The following is a 13,933-nucleotide window of genomic DNA, read 5'->3' as shown; positions in this document are numbered from 1 at the left end:
GATGGTACCAAGGAATATGCATCTCTTCTTTCACAGGCTTGCTCTTCGCTTCTCCATGGACCCTCCCTTGCAATTCTGCTCTCTCTTTGTCTCTCTTGGCATGCTCCTTCCTGAAACCTGACAAGCTGAAATACCTGTCTTTACCTTGTCACATTAAACCTTATGGAAGTTCAGGCATGTTTTTCCTTGACTTAGGATGACTACTAGTGATAATTTAACTCAAGGTCCCTTCCTGTATGGTGCATGTAGTCATATTGGGAACTACTCATTAGTAAGAATTTATAGTGAACACCTCCTGTAGCATCCAGCCATATGGTTATAAAAACTTTATATTACATATTACACAAGAATGTAAACATTCCTATGCCCCTACCCCAATTTTCACCCAGTGACAGAGACATGCTAAAATCCTCTTCCCTGCATTGTTGCGTGTTGGATATGTGCAGCTTCCCTGCATAGTTATATGTGCACCACAGTTTTAAAAAAGGATAAATAATTACCTGTTGTCACTATTAGTGAAGGTCATGTGTATGAAACATTACAGATCTTCTGGGCTCAGTTTTTTACACAATATATAATTCAGGCAATCTTTCAAACCATGATATGGAGGATCTTGAATTTTCTGCATGTTGCATGACCCCTTGTCCCCTCCAATACTCCAGTGCCTTTCTATTTTTTCAGGTTCCTCTAACAATGGTTTATTGTCTCACTGGAATTTGGCAAACTATGATTAACAGTAGCAATGATTCGTAATCATGGTTTGAAGTATGGGTACAAACTATAGTTTGGAGCTTGGTGGTAAACATCATTTGCTTAGTTTAAGCATCACATTAAATTATGGATGAAGCAACCTGGAAATAGAGCAAAGGGGAAAAGGAGTGTGAAAATGTGTAGCATACTCGTGGTCCTCCAAGCCATGGTTTGGAACACTTGGACTGCCTCTGTCATATATTTTAAACAATACTATAGTAAGTCAAAAACAAATTGGATGCATTCCTTAACATTTTATGCTCTTCTGCAAATGTCCCAACTCACAGAGTCCCTCCCAAAAAGAGAGATCATGAACTATCACCATACTAGGCCATGAATTCCTGTGGCTAATGCCTTTTTGAAAACATTTGACAAATCCCCACAAGGTTGTCATTTTAAGAAGGAAAAAGATAAACTGTTTATTTGGTTGCCTACTTTGCAATGATCTTGTACTGAAAATCTCCCATTAAATACCTTGGAACTGTTGCTGCAGCAAAAGTACTGATCATTACAAAGTCCTTTCCTAGAGCTACCTGGGAATACATGCTGGCCCTGCAGTCTTGGTACTGCTGCTGCTAACAGGTTAACCTCAGTTTTAGAGGGTCACTAACTGGGGCAGCCGTTTCAGGATGTGCTGATGAAGACTAGAAAGAAGGTATAAGCAATTGCAGGATGGGACCTAGATTTGGGGGAAGTAGACTGGTAAAGACAAAGTTACAAAGGATCTATTGTTATGGACAACTTTATTTCATGATCTTGTTAAAGCTGTGATTGCATAATTCCCAAGAAAAGAATTAGAATAGATGCACCATGTGCTTACCTTTAGGTTTCTAAATCCTATTTACATAAATGAATGCTGATTGTAATAGCATAGCGTTTCAGACTAGTTTCTGGAGTCTATCATGTGAAGAAAATGAAGTAAAACAGAACTTCATACTGTTGCAAAGTAAAAACATGTCCATTAAGACTCCGTTGAAGCAGGGTACCTCCAGGAAAGAAAAATTGGTCTACATCATAACAATTACAGGCAAGCCTAGACTGCACAAGCTTTGTTATCTATTTTAATGGTCTGGCACTGTTAGTGATGGTACAAAGCTCTCAATAGTCCCCCATGTATTATTACAACAGCTTGCATCTGTTACAGTTGCATTAGCCAAAAAATGCCTCAGAAGTTCTGGATGTGCTGTAAATATTGAACAAAACAGGTACTTGCCACCCTAACCAAACTGCATACTTGAAATAGTTACAAGCCATATGGAATTAAGATTTCCAAGTTGTAGACCTGTAAGATTTGCAATGGTGGAAGCTGCAGCCATTATGAGTGTGACTGAACAATGTCCTAATAAAGCCACATATGGAAGTTACAGAGAAGAACCTTTTGTGTGTGCCATGCTTCCCGTTGAAATTGCTTTTGCTCACCTTGCTGTAGGTGAGGGATTGGGAGAAGATCACCTTCATCCCTGTTGCAGGTGCCCCTGTTACTAAACAGGGTGGGTCCCTGTTCCCAGTCAATAAGATGGAGAGTTGAAACATGTCAGCAATGCTGAGGAAAAACTAGTTCCCCTTGTCCTGCCCTCTACTCCATTTAAGCTATGGAGACTGCTGAATCTTTGGTGGAAGATATTTTTATGATTATTTAAAAAAAAACTGAGATTGTGATAATCCAAGATGGGTAAGCATTCCGCCAAGTAGTATGCTTGCCAGAGGTATGGCTGAACTGAACTCCTAATATTGAGCATATTTGTTGTGTCTAAACTCTATCAGGGCAATTAGACAGAAGTGCTTCATTCAATAATGTGGGTTCCTAAGAAACCTATGCCACAAAATCACAGCAGAGTTCTCTTCATACAGGGGAACATGATTCCACTAGCAGCATTTAAGCTTACTGTGTTTATTATTTAAACTATTGTCGGAACTTTTAACTACCCCTCAGGACAGAAGCATTGCTTGGTGCAACAAAATTGAACCCTTAGATTACAGAGGAGAAGTGTTTGGGATTGGAGCCAGCAAGGCAGCCAAAGTCTCTGCTGTCTTTCAGGAACCAAGAAAACCCCAGAATCCATAGTTGTTGGCTTGAGATCTAGATTTACAGCCTCAACAGGGGGAAAGGGAGGGGGGATAGAAACTTCTTCAGGTGTTTGAGCAAGTGCTCGCAGGTTTACTTTTTCACAATAAACTATAATTTCATTTCTGACCCTTAAACAGTAGCATAACATGGGATTCACAAGCATGATGGATTGGCTCTTCCTTTTAGCGAGCTTTCCTCATTTAGATTTTTCTTTGTGAAATGTGAGACCTAGTCCTATACTGATTAATTTATACTGAATCTCTTGGATATATAGTGAAGATTAATTCCATAAAAGTGAATGCACATGATGTGCTCAAACTTTAGCCTGCATTAGAAAATACATGGAGAAGCAATTTCAATTTTTGGCCTTTCTCTCTTTATATATGTGTGTTTAAAAAAATAAAATAAAAATTTGCATTTCTTTGACTGTCTTAGACCAGCATTTTGGTTTTTCATTGATGACCATAGACTTTTTGGAGAACTAAATACTTTCTTTAGAAAGCTGTTGCAACTCTTTTTGCTGTCAGCATCTCTTCTTCCGCACATCACATCACTTGCTGATTGCTGTATTCCTTATATCTTTCTTACTATCTCTCCCACTCAAGTTTCTCACCATTTTTTTCTGCTTCTTCCCGTGCAAGTAATCTACTTTGTCTACTATTTGTCGGTTTCATGTAGCAGGAGAGAGACTATTTTTGATTTTTTTGCTTTATTTGCTTGGTTTGTTTCTATTACTTTTCAAGACAACGATTTTGCATACTCTCCAGGTGCGGTTACTCCCTTAGTGATATACGTTGGCCATTACCAGAAGTCCTTGCCCATTGGGCATTCCTAGTATATTTCTACCATGAGAGGAGAACCTGGTGGCCTCAAATTTTTTTTTTTTAAATCTTGTTCTGCCAAAGAGCAAATTGCCACCACCCTGTTTTTATTCCTTGAAGTTGCTAATTTTGCCTGTATGTTCATTATCATCTTTTTTTTTAATTAAAGTTCATTTTCACAAACTAACCCTCTCGTTTTTGTTTGTTTTTTTTCCTTTCTCTTTTCTTCTCCGGTTTCCCTTCTCGTTATGGTAGACTGATCCTTGGTTATCATTGCAGAACTATGGCGGCGGAATGAGACCTCCACCCAACTCCCTAGGGCCTGGCATGCCTGGGATTAACATGTAAGGCACCTTCCATATTGCTGGCTTGTGATTAATGTCCTTCTGATGCAAGATATGGAAATAAATTCAGTTCCACAGTTTTACATTTGATTCCAATGCATGCATGCTAATGGCTGGTCTTCTCTTAATCTCTAGGGGTCCAGGAGCTGGTAGACCATGGCCCAATCCCAACAGTGCTAACTCAGTAAGTGTCATTTGGGGTGGGGGACACTTCATTTCAATCACTTGATCTGAAACACTTATTTTTCCTATACTGCTTTAATCACTTTAACCTTTAAATGGGCTGCTTACCCTTTACTACTTTCCCAGTGGAACTCATCCTGCAGGAGAGGCATGGTGGAACATGCCCCATTGCCCCTTTGTGCTCCTGTCCTGGTTCTCTGAAGATATTTAAAAACAATAGGTCTGGGAAATGCAATGTGTGAGTTACATGCATTGCCTTGGTCTCCTGGATACAGGTAATAGTCATTGACTCACTGACATTTAGCATGTATTTCTTTGGGTTCTTGGGCAAAACTCATGATCTGTAGGATTTATTTTGCATGAAATAGATCTTCTTCAAAGTCTAATGCCTGTACTCTCATCTGTTTACAGATTCCATACTCTTCTTCATCACCTGGTACATACGTGGTAAGTTCATGATGTGCCAGTGCATAAGATGATTAAACCTTTTGTTTGTGTGCACAAATTCACAGATTATGCTCGGGTCACAAATGCTCACAGCATAGCTTTGTTCCTTGACACATGGATGTGCTTCTGGGGTAATGCAAAAATGCTTGCAGTGTCTGACTAGTTACTAAGGAAGCTCCTTCTTTTTTCCCAGGCAGCATGAATAAACCTTGTCAGATTAGTACACCACCACTCTTGACTGTTGTTGTGTGTTCATGGTGCATTGGTGATAATAGATCATAGAAACATGATGTGGTCCTACGCATCTAAGAAGTACATTGCAGCATTCTGGGCTGCATGTTTTGCTTGCATCTTCTGCAGATGTGAAGGTTACAAAAAATGCCCCCCATTACTCCCCTGGCAGAAGATCCTACATGTACTTCTCAAAGATATGTGCCCCTGCTACCTCTCAGTAAAGCCTTCATTTTTCCTGAGGCTTAAACAAAGAAATTGCACTTTGGCTACAAGAGTGCATCAAAGGTTTTAGCAGGAGATTAATGCTTGGCTGAATACCAAGGTGAGACATGGTTGCTGACAGCAGCAGGATCTAGCTGACCTATTGCAGGCTATGTTATCACAGTGGTTCCTGATGTGTATTTAATCTTGTCAACAGGGGCCCCCTGGTGGCGGAGGTCCTCCTGGAACACCCATCATGCCTAGCCCAGCAGGTACGAGGGGTGGGAGGAAGCAGTACTAAATTTTTTCTCACTTGAAAAGAAACTGAGAGTTTAATGATGGGTGGCTTGTGTCTTCTGTTGCTTTTGATCTGAAGTAGCCCTGTCACAATTTGCATTCCACGGAGGCACTGTCACATGGATGCACACATTCAATGACCATAACACTGCTTTGAGAGGTAGTGGTTTTATCATCAGTACACCCCCCCCCTTCACTCCCAGCCCTGTGCTGATGGCTTGCATTCTATCAGAGCTTAAAATATGGGGAAGCTTCCCAGTAAGGGTGTGAGAAATGGGGTTAGAGAAAGATTCATCCATGCCATCAGCCTTTCTGGACTGGTTGAAGGCAGCTTGCATCAGATTTCAGCCTTGAGCTTTTAATAAGCAATGTGAAAGATGCTGCTGCTTCCCTTGACAAATAATTCTTGTGAAATTTGACACGTTGATATAGGTGTACTTTTTAAAAATCCTGTTTTCATGCTGGTAGACAAGGAAAAAATCTTGATGTTGGTTATTTGTAGAAACTAACTTGAACCTCTCCTCTTGCTCTCTCAGTATCGAAAAGGAATTAAATGAAAACTTTAAAACAAACAAATTCACCATCCCCCCCCCCCCCCCGCTCCTCAGATCAAAGTTAGGGCTGTTCTACTCTTACTCCTTTTAAATTATCCAGTGTTACATGTAGGAAAGCCAAGGGACTGCTCTTTCTGTTGTCAGCCACTGAGGTTGGGATGCTGCTAAATTCATTATGTTGACATGCAAGGTGGTTTCTCAGTACCATTTTGCAGAGGTGCTCACCAAGCACTCTCCTCCTCCTCCATCTACCTCCCCAGAAGGCCATGTAGAATCTGCTCCCTGCCTCCTATTTTCTTCACTGTAAAGTAGGAGGAGAAGAGAGAGAGAGAGAGTCAATGTCAGGGCTGGTGAATTTTCCTGACAGGCCTGCAAGGGTGATTTACTACACACTGTATGTGTCAGTGGTAAAAAGAAAGGGGGTGGGGAGGCTTTGGGGAGGTAGCCATGCTGCATGTAACGGTGGTGTACCACAGCTGCAGGGGTGGAGCTACAATGGAATATTACCACTGCCTTCCTGCTCCTGAATTTTTATGAGAACTCTGACCTACATTTCAGACTAGGTCATAATAAAACAATCCATATGTTAATGTAGACAGAGGTCTCTCCCCCTTCTTTTTTTTGTTCTAACACTGTAGCCTCCCTGTAATTTCTGTGTGCATTCACATTATGCAGCTTGATTTAAACATTGTACATCTCCTATTGCTTCCAGCATTAATGACTGATCTAGACTCCTGCTTTTTAAAAATTACGTGGCTAAATATCATCCATGGGTGTATGTTTTTAAGAAAAGAAATATGATGCTATAGTAAGATAATTGCATTGGCTAATTTTGAGGTGTTAAGTGACACATGGCAGAAAATTACCGTTCTACATCTCTCCTGGCAAGAAAGTCTCAATATCCTTGGTTAGTAGCAGGATTCTTTTCACAGTTGAATTTCTGTGATTAAAAACTTTGTGAATCTTCATTAAATACAAATTAGCCAGAAAATGGTGGTACTTAGAGAGAATTTTAGGTGATAAAATACAAAAGAATGAGTTCAAGTGGCATGAGTTTGTTTTAATTAAGAAATGAATTAATCACCCTGACTTAGTGGGTTTTACTGTTCTACAGATTCGACAAATTCAAGTGACAACATCTACACAATGATTAATCCCGTACCGCCTGGAGGCAGTCGGTCGAATGTAAGTCTGCTTTCTAATAATTTACATATCAGATACCATAACAAATCATAATTAACTTCATCAGTTGAGGGTAAAGCAGTTTAATTGATTTCAGCCATTTGTTACAAAACAGAAATAAAACAAACCATCAAAAAGTGATTAACTCTTCAGCGACTTTGTTAATTTTTTACGCTTATTAAAACAGTAGCGTTCATGCAGCTCTGGTCAAGACTGTGTCGTACACACTGCTGGCTTTTTAAAGGGGATGCAGTTTAAGCTCTGGTCTTCCTTGCCCCTTTGACTGAAGCTAATTACACAAGGCTGTTCTGAATATTTCCTGCCAGGTTTTTAGGAAACATCTGCAGCTACTTTATTTGTTCTTTGCAACACTGCTTGCTCCCCATTGGGAGGTGGGGAGGGCTTGGGCATAAGGCACTAAGGGGATGCCCTCCCTGTGGAGCCCCATCTCCTACTCCCTGCTGTTCCTACTGCCCAATTGCTTGCCTTGTCCCTCTGGGCTCAGTCCATGCTACTGCCCAGATGAAGGGGACATGGTGAGTGGTGGCTGCTGCTTTTGCTTCTCTTCTCCCTACCTGTTCACTTGCTCAGGAAGGGAGGCAAGCAGGCAGTGACTGTAAAGAGTAGTAACGAGAAGATGAGAGGTTCCAGGATTGTCAGCAGGCCCACTGCAGTACAGTGGGGCTCAGCAGATGGCCAAGAATCTAAACCTGGCTTCTCCAAATCAGCCAAACTTGGAGCGCTAGTGTATGCCTTTCAAGGTTTCTCCTGCCTCTTTGGCCATGACTGAATATCACCATCAGATTCTGAATTGAGCTTTTACAATGATCCTGTCTCAAGGTGAACCACAGTAAATGCTGCTAGCTGGATAACTGCTAAAAGAGCATTCTCTCTGTTTCTGAGATGACCTCCTTCAAAGCAGTGTAGATGCAGAAGCTTGCAGAAGTGGGTGGATGATCCCAGGGAACAAATAAGTGAAACGGCCAGAAAATGGTCTGAAGATTGCTGCTGTAGTTCGGTCCCTAAAAACTAAAGAAATCTAGTCCTGGCCCATACCTCATAGAAGACCATCAAGGAACCCAGTGTGTGTTTTCCTGGAAGAAATGCAGGAATACAAATAAATGGCATAGGGCCAAAAGGGATCGCGACTGGCTTTTGAAATGTTTTGGCAGATGGAATTTGAGAGGCTGAGGATTTGTAAAGCTGTTCATACTTGCACTCTCTGGTTTTTAGCTTTTTCTCTCAGCAAATTGGAGAATGTGCAGTTGTATTGAGCAGAGCTGTTTGTGGTGGTCGGAACCAAGATGCCACATACAAAGGACTGAGGTAGACATGACAGCAAAACGCTTGCAACCTCTAGCACAGTTGATAAGTGCAGTAGAACAATGAAGAACCTGTAAGATCTTGAAGCATTTTTTTTTTAAATGTAGAATTCAGAAAGTTTGTTTGCAAGCTATTGGTGACATCCAAGTTCCAAAGCTTATGGTTGCCAGTATACAAGGTAAATCTACCAAATGTCAATATTAATTAACATGAGTGACGAAAGTGTTATTTTTCCTTTCTCAGTTCCCAATGGGACCTGGATCAGATGGCCCAATGGGAGGCATGGGTGGGATGGAGCCCCATCACATGAATGGCTCATTAGGTAAGACAGCAGAAAATGTTGTCAGTAAGATGAATGGAAGATTATTGTGTTTAATTCTAGTTAGGAACATCTGCATGAAAGACATCCAAATTCTTCAGTGATTAAAGAAATTCTTGTTACACAGTTTGTGATTTAATTGCATAGAAAGTTTGATCATAAATAGCTATTAAATTTTACTTTTTGGTATTTTGTAGGAAACATTGCTTTAAGTTAGTGCAGAATGCCATTTTTATAGGAAAATCAACACATAAGCAGTTGAGCAGTTGTTTAAGGTATTCTTATGTCCAGGTTCAGAGTGCCTTGGGGAATCTAGCAGGAGGTTACACATTGGGGCACATTGTCTGCGGACCCAGGGAACCTTTCCAAGAGGCCCTCTGATTTACCTCCTCCTTCTCCCCTTCCTCCTGCACTCCCTCCCACTGACAGGCTGCTTCCTTTGTTCCTCAGCCCAGTGTGCTTTGCCCTCACTCCTGGCCAGTCTTACACCAGACAGCTGCCACTGTAATCTCCATCAATGCTTTATGCCCTGCTTTGGGGTGATACAGGAAATTAAGACAGTGGCTGCCCAGCATTAAACATTGGGAAGGGGGGAACCATGGAAGGGTTTCATCACAGGCATAAGTAATGGCCCTGCTGTGCTCAGCTGTTGCCTGAAGATGCCATGTGTGGATCTTTTCAAGACAGTGGAAGTTCGTTCAGCCTAGTACTGTGCAAAATTCTGCAGCAGGTGTTTTCTGACCTCATAAGCTACAGGGTTCTGTCGGTGTGTGGTTTTGTCCTCTGTGTTGTGAATCCTCTTTGTTCCCAGAGGCTTGTGACTTGTTCTGTGTAAGGAATCCACAGGCCCCAATCCTTGGATGTCCTTGCCATTCCAAACACTCACCGCATAGAAGAGTAGCCTGGGCCCAAGGACTGCTAGTCAGACTCCTAGGCTTGCCAGACTGCTGTTGATGGATAAAGGGGAAGAAGCGTCATGAACCTAACTGTGGTGTCTGTGTTTTAATTAAAGCAGCAGAAAGACCCATTAACCTCCTATGCTTGCCTTATACATCTTGCTGAAGTGGAGGTGCTGTACTCCATCTTGATCAGTGTCATGAAGCTCATGGGAGGGAGCCGCGGCCGTAGCAACTCGATTAGGCCATTTCTCTAGTGCTGTACAGGAAGGTGAGCTGGGCTCTGCTCCCAGGAGTTCTGTGTGCAAAGGAATGGCAGCTGAGGCTTCCCCAGTATGTCCCTTTCTGGAGGCAAATGTTAAGAGGTTTGCATTAGCCCAGCTGTGACCTGCAGCTCACTAATGTACTGCCAGCTGCTTCCCGGAAGGCCCAGCAATACCTTCCTGCAGCAGCATCTGATTTCTGGATGATAGTTCAGGGACTAAACACTGCAGTACCAAATGGATAGGCTGGATGAGGAAGCACTGATTGTGAGCAAAGAAATGTAATTCTTCCCACTAACAGCCTACTTTTTTCCCCTTTTGGTCTTCTTTCACAAGGGTCAGGAGACATAGATGGACTTCCAAAAGTAAGTCTGCATTTTGTTAGCTGTAATTAGGCTGGGACTACTTCTTGTTCTTGCTTCAATGGACAGAATGCCAGGGATACTACAAGGCAGGGAGGAGTGCCAAGACCCAACCACACTGGGTGTATTAGGGTGGCAAGACAAGGCTTTGTCAGAAAAGTTTCCATGGTTTTCCATCCTTGAGTCACCAGAGTAGGACATTTTTGCTGTCTGCTCTTGTGAGGGCCTAGATTTCCTCCTAGACTGAAGCTTCAGTTTAACTGTTTTGATTTGTTCTCACTGTGGAACAATGTGTTTTGTTGCAGTTGCTTCTCTGCAGCACAACGGAAAGACATCCTCTCACTTCTCTCTCTGTGTATGTGGTCTGTTTTGTCCATAGAATTCTCCAAACAACATAAGTGGCATTAGCAATCCCCCGGGCACTCCACGAGATGATGGTGAATTGGGAGGGAACTTCCTCCATTCCTTCCAAAATGACAACGTGAGTCATTCTTACACCAGCTCTTTATGCTGACAGGGTTTGAGCAACAAAGCTTGTTAAGCCTCTTTTAATTCATTTCTGAGGAAGAATCACTGATATGAGTGAAGAATAGTCATGAAGTGGGAGATGGTGCTATGGGAAAAATACATATAGAGAAAGTACATTCCTGGAGCTAATAGAACTGCAGAGGGAAAAAGACTTGGGTGTTTGATAAAATACTGCAGTCTGGACATACCTTTCAAACAAGAAGAGGGCAAATAGTGCCAAACCAAGATGATGTAAGTAAAAGAAACTGAGTCTATTTGGAGGCAAATGCAGGCAATTGGGTTACCACTTTGAAATGATATTGGAGGCAGATGGCAAGCAGCATAGAAATGTGTGTGGTTTCCTAGCACTTGAACATACAACAGAACTTAGGTGTGGACAGAAGAGAACACTGGACAAGCTACATGTAAGTACATGATGTTTTCTACACAGGAGTTTTCATATAGGAAAAGCGCAATGTATTGAGGCCATCTTGTTTGTCTTCTTTTTCCATCCATATATGTGGTGTTTTACAGAACAGCATAAACCAAATCAGGTCCCCGTCTTGAAGAACTTGCAGTCAAAATTTAGATGAGAACAGAGAGAAGGGGTAGGGAACTAGTAACACCAACTGTATTTTACTGTGTCCATAGAAGATGACCTAATCACCCCTTGTGATATATCAGTGGGTGTATGTACTTTAGTAGAATTTGTTCTGTCAGTGGTGGCTACATGACCGAGTGATACTTAATCATAAGTGGCACTTTGAGATCAGCAAAGTATGCATATTATAGAAGACCCTGTAAGAATAGGGAGTGTTGTCCTTTTCCTGACAATATTATATAGATGTGTAATTTTACCTTTTTAAAAAACATGTCTCTTATACTTCAGCCTGGCTGAACTTTTTACACTCCCTTTCACATGTGTGTGCACACACTCACACTCTTGGCTACAGGATAATTCTGGAATGGGAATGATTATGTCACAATAAATTAGTCTGTAACATATTCTAGCTCTCTGATTTATTGAAGCCAATTATGCTTCTTTATCATTTTCATAAGCCCACATTTCGTTCATGTGCCATTTTCTCAGCTTCCGCAGCATTTACATTTTGGTCTTGTTCTTCCTCGTTCTTACTCTGTGATTCTCTTTTTCTCCCCCACTGCCCTTCCCCTCCTCATGCAGTATTCTCCCAGCATGACGATGAGTGTGTGATTTCCCTCCTCCCTCACCCCACATCCTCTTCTCCAGGATAAAGAAAAAGTCAGCTGCCATTTGGAGGATCTCAAGAAATTATGCAAGAAGAGAAGCTAGGTGTGTGTTTGGCAGGGAGACGTACAGAGCCGGGGACCCACCCCTGATTTTTAGTTTCATGCAATAAAAAGGCTGAACTTTTTATTCCATAAAACAATGAAGGACAAATCTTTAAAATATTTCAAGACATGACAAGATCCTTCTTCTGTGGAAGGATTTATTCTATGTACATGACACTTTTTGCTGTTGATTTTTTTTGGAAACAAATGAAAGCCTCTAGCACCCAATTACAACCTCCTTTGCTTGATTATTCTTTTAAATCTGTTGTATGTTTGTGCTGTGCTACGCAAGGAAGCTAGTCTAGATATGAAATCTCATGTTGTCTCTGTAGCCATTTAAAAATAATAATAAAACTGGACAGTTTTTATAAATTGGTGGGTTTTGTTCAGAAGGCCTCCCCTCTCCCCCCACCCATTTTTAGTTTGGTTGGTTTTTTCAGTTTGGTGTTTTGCAGCACACTTTCTCCAGCAAGAAGATTCAAGTGGAAAATATTTCCTCTGCCTCCTTCTAAGTTGTAATGCAGCTGGCCCCCTTGTAGGATCACATCCTCCAAAAGTTTAATTGTGATCTTGATATCTGTGACTGTGGCATGCACTGTATTAGCCCTTTCCCTCGTCCTCCTCCCAGAGTTACAAAGAAATGTTATGAATTACCCTTTTGCAAAACTAAAAGTGTCAAAATTCCTGGGGATAGGGTGTGGAGGGTTAGGGTACTTGGGATTTTTTTTCAAATCTTGGGGAGGTTTTAGTCCACCAGAAATAAAAAGAAAAGGCGTTTAAAAACTTGATCTAGGACTCGAAAACTGTGAGCGCAAGCTTAACATCTGTTTTGGTTTTTTGTTTTGTTTTGTTTTTTAATGAAACGATGTGATCTTATTAGGGTTTCACTGTATATGCTCTGGAACTGGATGGAGATATTTTTAAGTAATTATTGTTGTTAAAATGTATACTTGCTATTCTGTAGGCTCTCTCTCCCTCCCCCACAACTCTGTAATTATAAACAAAATAATTAAAAAAAACCCCTTACCATCTCATGGTAGAGGTGACTACAGAAAAGCATCATGTATAGTGAAACTCGCAAGTCCTGGGATCTCTGTACATTACACTCCCTTGTAGCTGGTCTTTGTTTTATATAAAAAGAAGAAAAACTTCACTTCTGATCTATGTATTTCATATTATGTAAAATATTATCTTCCCCTGGATTTACCTACCTTTGTGCGGATTCTTGAGAACATTGTATCTTGTTTCAGTGTTTTTTCTTACCTTGTAGTCTGGTTCTAAAATGAAGCGAGGGAAAAGAAAAGTAATTATTATACATTGTAGTTTGTGTACGATATTTGTTGATAATGTTTTATTAAAGGGATGTCTTTTTTCCGCACCCCTTAATGAAATGTTTTTTTGTTTTTTTTGTTTTTGTTTGGTTTTGTTTTGTTTTGTTTTGTGAATTTTTTGTGGGGGGGGATTGGCTTGTTTTTATTCTGACTGAAAATGAAAACCATGTGATATTATATGAACTATTTTAATAGTACAATGATTTTTTAATGTTTGCCTTTTCTAAGGCATTTTAATTTTGTTTTCTCTGTAGAAAGATGGGGGGTGGGGGCAAATGATCAGTTTCACAGTTACAGTCAGGATAATATTTTTAAAAGACCAGCCATCAACACAAGAGTTGTCCCATTGCTAATGCAGCACCCTTACTGGATTTTTGTTTGTTTTGGGTTTTTTAAGGGATGACTGACAGATTTCATTGTATTAAAATGATAGCTAAATTATTGTCTTCATTGGTTTGGGATGGTTTTTAAAAAATGAATCAAGACCCCCTCGACTCTCTCTTCCCATCATGCTGTAATAAATATAAACATTTGATTTCA

At 40.9% G+C, this 13,933-nt stretch overlaps 1 protein-coding gene across 6 annotated transcripts in view; it reads left to right on the top strand.

Moving 5' to 3' along the window:
* The window catches only part of SSBP3 (single stranded DNA binding protein 3), a 217,085-nt gene extending 203,152 nt beyond the window's left edge, over positions 1 to 13,933 (top strand). For 3 of the 6 annotated variants that reach the window (XM_044430020.1, XM_044430018.1, XM_044430016.1), the window contains 9 exons: positions 3,895 to 3,983; positions 4,119 to 4,167; positions 4,578 to 4,613; positions 5,266 to 5,320; positions 7,014 to 7,084; positions 8,648 to 8,726; positions 10,219 to 10,247; positions 10,624 to 10,725; positions 11,935 to 13,933. In XM_044430020.1, the coding sequence (XP_044285955.1) occupies positions 3,895 to 3,983; positions 4,119 to 4,167; positions 4,578 to 4,613; positions 5,266 to 5,320; positions 7,014 to 7,084; positions 8,648 to 8,726; positions 10,219 to 10,247; positions 10,624 to 10,725; positions 11,935 to 11,964 (540 nt within the window). In that variant the 3' untranslated portion in view covers positions 11,965 to 13,933. The remainder of the gene's footprint in view (positions 1 to 3,894; positions 3,984 to 4,118; positions 4,168 to 4,577; positions 4,614 to 5,265; positions 5,321 to 7,013; positions 7,085 to 8,647; positions 8,727 to 10,218; positions 10,248 to 10,623; positions 10,726 to 11,934) is intronic. The other 3 variants (XM_044430021.1, XM_044430019.1, XM_044430017.1) reach the window with 1 other exon arrangement.

This window comes from Varanus komodoensis, unplaced genomic scaffold, assembly GCF_004798865.1.
Source record: "Varanus komodoensis strain SLA01 unplaced genomic scaffold, ASM479886v1 scaffold20_1, whole genome shotgun sequence".
Taxonomy (NCBI): domain Eukaryota; kingdom Metazoa; phylum Chordata; class Lepidosauria; order Squamata; family Varanidae; genus Varanus; species Varanus komodoensis.
This window is presented reverse-complemented; position numbering and strand designations above follow the sequence as displayed.